The sequence below is a fragment of the Priapulus caudatus genome, unplaced genomic scaffold (genome assembly GCF_000485595.1).
Source record: "Priapulus caudatus unplaced genomic scaffold, Priapulus_caudatus-5.0.1 Scaffold827, whole genome shotgun sequence".
Classification (NCBI taxonomy): Eukaryota; Metazoa; Priapulida; class Priapulimorpha; order Priapulimorphida; family Priapulidae; genus Priapulus; species Priapulus caudatus.
The window spans coordinates 126,555-136,358 of NW_014577888.1; the positions used below are offsets into that span (position 1 = coordinate 126,555).

General features: G+C 45.2%; 1 protein-coding gene across 1 annotated transcript; it reads left to right on the forward strand.

The window, feature by feature from the left end:
- Window positions 1–2,859: 2,859 nt before the first annotated feature.
- On the forward strand, window positions 2,860–7,216 carry LOC106813801 (IQ domain-containing protein D-like). Its single transcript, XM_014818026.1, has 6 exons — window positions 2,860–3,548; window positions 4,386–4,524; window positions 5,252–5,359; window positions 6,014–6,139; window positions 6,267–6,338; window positions 6,935–7,216. The coding sequence occupies exons 1-6, from the start codon at window positions 2,860–2,862 to the stop codon at window positions 7,214–7,216; spliced, it is 1,416 nt and encodes a 471-aa protein (XP_014673512.1).
- Window positions 7,217–9,804: the final 2,588 nt, after the last annotated feature.

Consider the following 9,804-nt stretch of genomic DNA (forward strand, 5'->3'; position numbering starts at 1 on the left):
AGCGTCAAACTTTCACATTGTCTCTCCTTCCTGAAACACAGGAAAGCGCGAAAATGTTGTAGTACACGTAGGGCAGATGCATGTCTCACTTGCATATGCATGTCTCACTTGTAGATGGATAATGTCTCACTTGTTGATGAATAATTTCTCACTTGTAGATGGAATAATGTCTAACTTGTAGATAGAATAATGTCTTACTTGTAGATAGAATAACGTCTTACTAGTAGATGAATAATGTCTTACTTGTAGATAGATAATATCTCAGTTGTAGATATAATAATATCTCAGTTGTAGATTAATGTCTAATTGCGCGCCAGTAATTAATGACTAACTGTTAGTAATTAACGTCTCCGTCTGTGATAGTTAATTGTCATAATCTGCTGCCCCACAGTACAAGTGAATGACTCACACTGGAGGATTAAAGCGTCTCGTACTTGTAGATATATTTAATCGGTTAATCCTGGGGCCAGTAATTATGACTAAACTGCTAGATTAAAGGTCTGTCTGTAGATTAATGTCTAATCTGCGCAGTAATTAATGACTCAACTGTAGATTAAGGTCTCGTCTGTAGATAGATTAATGTCTAATCTGCGCAGTAATTAATGACTCAACTGTAGATTAAGGTCTCGTCTGTAGATAGATTAATTTCTAATCTGTGCAGTAATTAATGACTCACCTTTAGATTAATAATTCACCTGTAGATTGATAACTCACCTGTAGATATATGGCAGCTTCGTGATAATTAGCATGCCACCTGCGCTGCAGGTACACTTGTTTCTCGGGGGCCATCTCCTCATCAAACTCTGTCTCGTTAAGGGGAACATCGTACAGGAATTGGCAGACAGTTGCTGACGACGATGACAGATGCTCCGTATCGTTGCCTTCTGCAAATGCAGACAGGCAGGAATACGTTACAAAATCATAACTGTCATTTTATTTTAAAAATTCAGAAGCTATAGTTGACGTGCACAGTTAACACGACATATAAAGGTTAGTCAAGGGACAGACCTTAGACCACGGATAATTATAGGACTTTGAACGAGGAACTGATCAAAATTGTTATTATGTGCATTTGTTCTACTTCTAGTATAAAGGCGACTGTCAGCACAGCTAGGTTAGGTCGGGGCTTCACATACAAATGACATTCTTCTGAGTATTTATGTTAAGTTTTTGTATAAAACAACTCAAGTAAAAGCATTTTAGTATAAAATTTTTAATTTGTAGTCACAACGCCAACGGATAATATAACTTGTCACATGTTATTTTATGATAAGCCGTGTTATTTTTTTAATAATGATCATTTCATACTTTCACTGTATGGTCCACTCTAACTAATAAGCTTCACCGATACACAGAACAATTATCAGGCAACCGTTCCCAACAAAACACTCTCATATGCCTTAGTATTGTAATGTGTATCATGTATCATTGTATGCATATAATATTCTGAAACTGAAGATTTCTGTGAGTTTGCGCACAATGACGTTTGTCACTTTGTGCGGTGGACCGTGTGCCAAGGGCGTCGGAACTGCCGCGGCACTTTTTTCAGGCCATAAATTTTCCGTAACCAAAATCTTTCAATAATTTATACCGTCTTTTGGCCGGTACATATATCATGTATATACGTGTAATCTAGGCCCCTATAAGCGGAGACCAGGGTCAGATGAGGTCAGGTCACCTGTAGCTATAAAATTTTATGATCCAGAACTCTGGCACACATTCATCTGCTCCCCGTCTACTCCTGATTCTATGCAGGCAGCATGCCGTTGCGTTATATTGAGGGAGCATGCTTTGCCCGGGGTCAGCGCGTTTCATGATGAATATTAACAGTTCGTTTGTGAGCACCAGTACAATTGTATGCATGTCTTGAATGGGAATGTATTTCAGGAAGTTTTACCAAAGATTATTCCACTGTTAAAGTGAGAAAAATAAATTTGGAGTTTTTGGTCATTATTGAATATTTTAATTTTATGTTAAGCAACAAATCTTTCAAATCATCATGTATTTTTCTAAAATTACAGTGAAACACTTTTTTGTGCTAAATCACAATGCTCAGAATGCACCAGAGCCCACCATTTGCCTTGTAGATTTCAAAATTTCCACGGGGGGGGCATGCCCCCAGACCCCCCTAGGGTGGCTTCGCCTCCCCGGGGCTCGCCCTATCACCAAAGCCGCGGCACTATTTTATTGCTTCCGACGCCTTTGCCGTGTGTTGCATGCAGACGCACTTGAACGGAATTTACGGTTAGCCGATAGGAAATACATAGACATTAAGACTTTGGTAATAAATACAATTTGCGTTTATGTACCATCATTTGTTCAAGTGACTGATCACACTGACTGAAGTGCATATCTAGACACAAATTCACAATCTAGACTTCGACCCTGGGGGGCTGGCATCGTTTGTAATGTATCACGCTTGATCCTACAAATCACACGTTAGTTATATAGTTACTGGACATGCTCTCTATCCTTGAGCCGTACAAGTTTCACTGACAGCACTAAAATCATGTTAAAACGCTTTACCTCCAGTATAAGTACGAAATCTGTGCCCGTACAACAGGCTGCCCGACCTGAGTCTTTCCATGTTTGTTTTACTTCCTCATTGGGCTACCCTAGGACAGCAGCGCTCTGTGTTTGAACTGAAAAAACGCCGTACAGGGTACAAACTTGTTTATAGGGTGCGCTCTACCCTGGCAACAGGCAGATAAACAAATAAATGGCGGCGCCCTAGCCTACTGTTATTTCTGTATTATATTTTTCTAGTGTTATTAAATCCTGCGTGTTGTATGTAATTATTACTATTAGTCGGTCGTGCCTATTCGCACCAAATGTTTGTATAAAGCTCGAAGTATCACAATGGCTAGCGGTGATATTGACGTTCAGGGTAGGCCTACCCACGATGACATTGTCAATGACAATGTCATTGACAATGACAACACTTTTAGTCAAAGTTTCACTTTGCCGAATCCGGCAGCAGATGACGCGCGCGATGATTCGGACAAGAACCTTGTCACGCTCTTCAACCAGGCGCTGAGCGTTCCAAAACCTCAGACGACTACGGTTCTGGATCCGGCCAGAAAGAAACTGACGTCCGTGGAAGCGCAGCGAGTCCTTGCCGTCGTCGACGACACCATCCACAAGATGGCACTCGTGTCGCTCTTCCCGCACGTGCTGAGGAACCTGGACAGGTTGGCGGACCCCCTCGGCGACGAGCTGGCGGAAGCGTTCAGCCAGTACCGGGTGCTTCGGGAGCTGCACGACGAAATCTTTGAGGCGCGGTCATCGGACTCGGACGACGAGACTGATCTGGCGGGGGAGCAGGCGAGCGCGTTGACGGGAGCTGAGGTCGGCGCGACGCGGCGGATCGCAGAGCAGCGGCGCGACATAGAGGCGAAGCTGGCGCGGCTGTGCAAGGTCATACTAAGACTGTTCGCGGCGAACCCGGCCGCGACGGAAGCCGTCCGAGCGGAGGCTGCCGCGGCGACGGTCGCGGTAACGACGTTCATCGAACAACTCCGCAGGCTCAGAGCAATGGCGCTGGAAAGGTGAGTTTGGAGGTAAAGCGAGAGACGGCTCGGCTCTACGTCGCGACCATAAATCTTGATCATTGTCACTCTATCCCTAACTCCTAACCCTATAACTTTGCACTAGTGGCTATATGCCCGGCAGCCGGGCACGGTCTTCTATTTCCTAAATGCCCGGCAGTCCCTAACCTTAACCCTAACCCTAACCCTTGTTTACCTGAGATAATGCTGAAAATTAAAAACTGCCGGGCATTTAGGAAATCGAAGACCGTGCCTGGCAGCCGTCAGATATATGCCGTCTGCCGGGCATATAGCCACTCTGATAACTTTGACCCCCTAACTCTACCATCTCACCCTAGCCTAGCTCTAATCTAACCCTAATCATACCATAATACAAAGGCCATCATTACAATTAGCTAGCCTAGGGGTCATAAACTAGGATTGAAACAAGTGAGACTTCATGTTTGTTTGCCAATTTCTATTCACGATTGATTCGATTTCACGTCTTTACATTACATGTGAGTAAACATTTATCACCGAAGTTCGATTGGATTCATTCTCATTATTTATTTATTATGACATTTGCCGTTCACATTTAGTAGGGCCGTAGTTACAAAAATTCTTTGCTTTATGTAATGTTAACGCAGAGAGTTTCTTTAGCGTATCATACAGGACATTTACCAAAGTGAACATGTGAGATTCAATAACCAGTTGAAGACAGTTACACGAGTGACGCTTCTGATGATGAATGCATTAACAATTAGCTTGCAACAGAGTGGCTCTAGCTTCATAGTACTACACCTGCCTAGGAGCTAGAGTGCTGGGGTGTGCCGTGATACATGCATCTCCCATCGGTAGGTTGCTGACTTCTCCGATAGAAGAGAGAGAGAGCGTAGCGCTGCATCGCGAGTTATCACAGAGGATCCAGAAGAATGAAGTCACCATGGCAAAGCTGGAAGCTGAGCTAGAGGTGCTGCAGTCGGATAAAGCTAGCGAGGTATAACTGCAATCACTGCTATTCCCCTCACATCTCTCCATCACTGCTGCCACCCTGCAGCTGCTACAGCCAGATAAAGCTAGTAAGGTCTAACCAATTAATGCTACTCCTCTTACATCTCCGCTATCGCTGTTGTCTGTCTGTTACTGTGGGAAAGCGTCTTGCAATAGGTACCGTGGGAGGTAGTGGACAACAATGCAGTGTGTTGGACAGGCAGTCTAATACAACTAGTGGGTTAATTACATATTAATAACTACAGGCTAGTGTTTCGTATAGGATCAAACTAGCGAAGCGAGAACTAAGAAGTGGTTATATCTGTCTTGCTGCCATCTTTGTCCAACCTCTTCTTCTGGATCTGAACTGCTCATGAAAGACGATTTCTGTAGAGCCAGTTTCCTCAATGGGGTTATGTTTATATTATGTTATCTTATACCAATTATATTTTCACCTGCTGTATCGAGGTGTCGGTCGGTGCTCTATAGATGAGTTTGTAGCTGCCACGTATGGCATGAGCATATAGTAAGCAGCGACACACCGCCAGCTCTTCGCCTGTACACGGCACTCTATCGTTCACCTGCAGCACTCTAGATAGCGTTCACGTGCGGTACTGTAGCGTTCGCGTGCGGTGCTGTAGCGTTCTGAACGCTATCACACGCACAGGTTCCTCGGCAAGGAAGAAGCTACGGTGACGCGTCAGCATCTGCGTAGTCTGCTGCCCTGATTGCAGGTAAAGAAGAGGAACGACATTGTGAGGAAGCTGCAGGCTGATTTAAACCGCATTAAGATGATGGCTGAGGACTTTGTGAAGCGCACGCGAGCTGAAGCCCACAGCCAGGTACGAGTGACTGTATCATTGTAGTTACCACCTATACCACAGAGCCAGGTATGAGTGACTGTGTCATTGTTATCACCACACAGACCACAGAGCTAGGCATGCATATATGTCATTGTTGTTATCTACCATACCACACAGCTAGGTATGGATATATGTCATTGTTGTTACCACCCAAACCACACAGCTAGGCATGCATATGTCATTGTTGTTATCTACCGTACTACACAGCTAGGTAAGGATATATGTCATTGTTGTTACCACCCAAACCACACAGCTAGGCATGCATATGTCATTGTTGTTATCTACCATACCACACAGCTAGGTATGGATATATGTCATTGTTGTTACCACCCAAACCACACAGCTAGGCATGCATATGTCATTGTTGTTATCTACCGTACCACACAGCTAGGTATGGATATATATGAATTGTTGTTACCACCCAAACCACACAGCTAGGTATGCATGTCATTGTTGTTTTCTACCGTACTACACAACTAGGTATGTGTCAGTTATTATTGTCTGTCATTGTTCTTACCACTCATTTAACAAGCTAAACTGATGCTGTGACCATACATCTGTACCAGAATATAGATATGTTCATTGTGAGAAGCAATGCTCTTGTGTTTCCCGGCCCGCGCTCGGGTGTTGCAGGAAGTTGGTGATCAGCGAAACAGTGAGCTCAAGTTGGAGCAACTCGTACAGCAACTGCAGCAGCTTGCTTCACAGCTGGCGGAGACACGGCAGCAACACAGAGACAGCGAACTGTCACTGCGGAAGGTAAGCTCTAGTATCTGTTCTCGTGTTAAGGGCTCGCATCGATGCAATGTATTGGCGCAAGTTTCGTGTGGGTCCTGGAGTCACGAACGACTTAACAACTCGGAGCGTGCTCGTTTTTGTTTTCTAGAGGAAGTTTAAGATTGAGACAGAGTTGGAGAACTGGCTGCAGAAGTACGATCAGGACATGGGTGACAGACAGGTAAGCCGCCTCCGCGCGTCTCTTGGCATCGCCGGCAGAGTGCAGTGATGCCTCCTCAACTCCCGTTCCCTCGGTTTCCGTAACAGCCCTCGCCCGCCAAAGCTACCCGCTCCCTCGCGCACGCACGGGTGAGGTACTCGTTTTTATGTGAGCATTAGATCGTGTCTTAAGCTGGGTTTACACTATCACAACCCAGTTTTACACTGTCACATCTAACCTCTATCGAGATATGTATGAAGACGTGTTAACAATGATGTAAACAATTTGCGTATAAAATATAACGGAATCACAGCAAAATCGACAGAATATCCCAATGTGCGCGTCCATCACGGCTCGTTTGTTCGCAGTTCACCTACGAGCGCATCTACAGTGATGTACTCGCCCTTACACGGGGATTAGACCGCGTCTTACACGCATGTGTGCGCGTCTGCCGCGGCCTGTTTGTTCGCAGTTCACCTACGATCGTTTGTTCGCAGTTCACCTACGAGCGCATCTACAGTGATGTACTCGCCCTTACACGGGGATTAGACCACGCATGTGTGCGCGTCCGCCGCGGCCTGTTTGTTCGCAGTTCACCTACGATCGTTTGTTCGCAGTTCACCTATGAGCGCATCTACGGTGAGTATCGCGAGGAGAGCGATCAGCTCATGGAGCTGGAGGACAGATACGACGTGCTGGAGACGCAGCATCGCGCGATCGTCGAGGAGCGGCGGATCGAGGCCGAGGACCGGGAGCGGCGAGCGAGGGAGATGGCTCTCAATGCGCGTGCGGCAATCATCATACAGGCATACTGGAAGTCGTTCAAGGTGCGAAAGATGCTGCGCGCGAAGAGCAAGAAGAAGGGGAAGGGTGGTGGAAAGAAGAAGGGAAAGAAGTGAAATGCTGCACGCAAGGAGCAAGAAGAAGGGGCAGGGTGGTGGAAAGAAGGGTGGTGGAAAAAAGGGGAAGGGTGGTGGACAGAAGAAGGGGTTAGGGTGGTGGAAAGAAGGGGGAGGGTGGTGGACAGAAGAAGGGGTTAGGGTGGTGGAAAGAAGGGGGAGGGTGGTGGAAAGAAGAAGGGGTTAGGGTGGTGGAAAGAAGGGGTTAGGGTGGTGGAAAGAAGAAGGGAAAGAAGTTAAACTCTGCGCTGCGTGCGTCTCGCTCGCTCGCGCGCGTCCTCCTCTTCGGTTCCAACAGAGTGGCTTGTTTATGTGTTAAAGCTGCATAACGCTTGTGATAGTGATATCTATATATATCTCAAGATATCTCATATATCTATAGATATAGAAATATCTATCGTAAGCCGCTACATTCCACCTGCACTCTGTGTGTTCGTAGACTTCAATGTGCTGCGTTGTCAATGCGCGTGTCGATATTATTGTAAAAACGAAAAGGTAACTTATATGAATAACCCTCAAATGGTATTTTCACGTTGAATTTCTTCGTGTGTAATTTGTAATATTATACATTATTTTCTATTTTCGCCCACATGCTGAATGTCAATGTTATAGCTCGTCACTTAAATTTGTGTGTCTCGCTAGTGTTGCTGCAGCAATGGCCCACAGTACCACCTTGCAATGCCATCTGTACTCTGTCAGATAAACTAATAATTTATATAGAAAATTATTACTATCAAATACTTATGGTGAATTATTTTTTAAATTGACTACGTCACGAATTTTCTATGGTAAAATTTGTAAAGAAAAATGGGCAATTTTTTTACATTAAAAGTAAGAACTAACGGGACTAAACGTATCGTCAAATTCTTACCTGATAAGATTGTTTCTCAACTAGTTAAAAATCCAAAAAACCTGGACGATTTGAATTTATGTTCCTGACATTATTCACGTGTTTCTTACTAATTGGGCACCGGATTTGAAATGGAATACGTTATTGAATGTATTTCTATGTATAAAAACGTTACAGAAGTTATAAAATTTGACTTCAATTGTCCTTTAATTGCTTGCTATGGGTGTCGCCAGACAGCTGTGACATGTCTAGCAGAGCGTGGAGAGCCGGCATAGGCGAGATTTACCAGTCATAACCCTTCAAGGCAAAAAAAAACAACGTTAGCTTGCTGCTCTAGCCGCAGTAGACGATTGAATTAAACGCGCGGCCTGTGTACGATTTCATGCCACGTAGCTGTTGAATACGAATGATCGAATGTAAATGCGCTGTAAACTCGGCCCACCGCTGCGATTTGAAGCCGCTGACAAACAGCAGCTATGACATACTCATGCTATTAGTCGGGCCTGCGAGCCTGGTCCTCGACTCGAGTCGCGAGTCCGGAGGCTCGAGGTCCGACGTCCGAGTCCGCAGATCATCGCACTCGAGGCCGAGAGCCGAGACGAGACAAAGGAAAACGGTCTCGCAGACCGCGCGCCTCGCAGGCCAAGACGGTGCCTCTCGGAGACGTACAACACTGGTTACGTGGCCACATTACCATGGCTTGTTTTAAGGTTTTGTTTTTAGTGGGCACGTTGCATGGTGTAGTTTCAGTGCGCAGAAGGTTAGTGGCAGGCTTTGCCGGCTTGGAGCAAAACCAGTGGGGCCTAAAAAAGGCCCCGTCATTTGATACTCGACAGGGACGATTAAAAACTTGTGAAATCTCAAAATATTTGACCTGCGGCCCGGAAAATAAAAGATGTTCAATGACACTGTAGCCTCACCACAATCAAAAAGGACACAATGATGAGCCCTGATGTAAGAAGAAGGTTCAGTTTTATAACGTTGAGCAACCATAGACTGCTACATTATTAGAATGCTATTGCTATCTGCCGTATATTCGCCCCAATAACTAATTTATAAACCAAAATGAACTCACACTGGGTCCGTAGACCTCGCGTAGATGGCCGCATCACTACCCGCTTTGTAGCGATGGCGTTTGATAAATAGGTTGATGCCTGCGTTCCGACATCGTTTGTAAATCTGCTTACTCTGAATATAGACCGCTCCTTTATCGGCGGGTGGAGAGAGGAAATACCAATTTGGCCATTAAAGATGATTGTTCAATAAATTTCTCTGTAAAACGAACCAGACGAGCTGTGACACCAGCAGAGGTTTGTGTCTACTATAATATGCTACTATAATCTGCCTAAACCCTCCTAATTTGCATATTTTTTTTTGGTTTGAATCAAAAAAACCCCTGAGCCCTTATTCTTCAATACCAAAGAATGAGCAAAAATCGCGGTTGCAACCTGAACTGTACTAATGGCAATTCCCACGGTTTTTTGCCAAAAATTGCCGTGGCTCAGAAAGTACGTCGGAACTTGGCCCGCCTGCTTCAAAATAGGACGTTTAGGATATGGCGAGCATTAGCAGTAACAACTATACCCAAGTTTGACAAACATGTGCGGCCAAACCGGTTCCTGAGTTATCGTTGAATCCGAAATGCGGAGAATGTTGACGGACGGATTCACGGGTACGACGACCCATGCCAATAGCTCAGCTTGACGATCGTCAAGAGTGATGCGAAAAAAAGCGACGT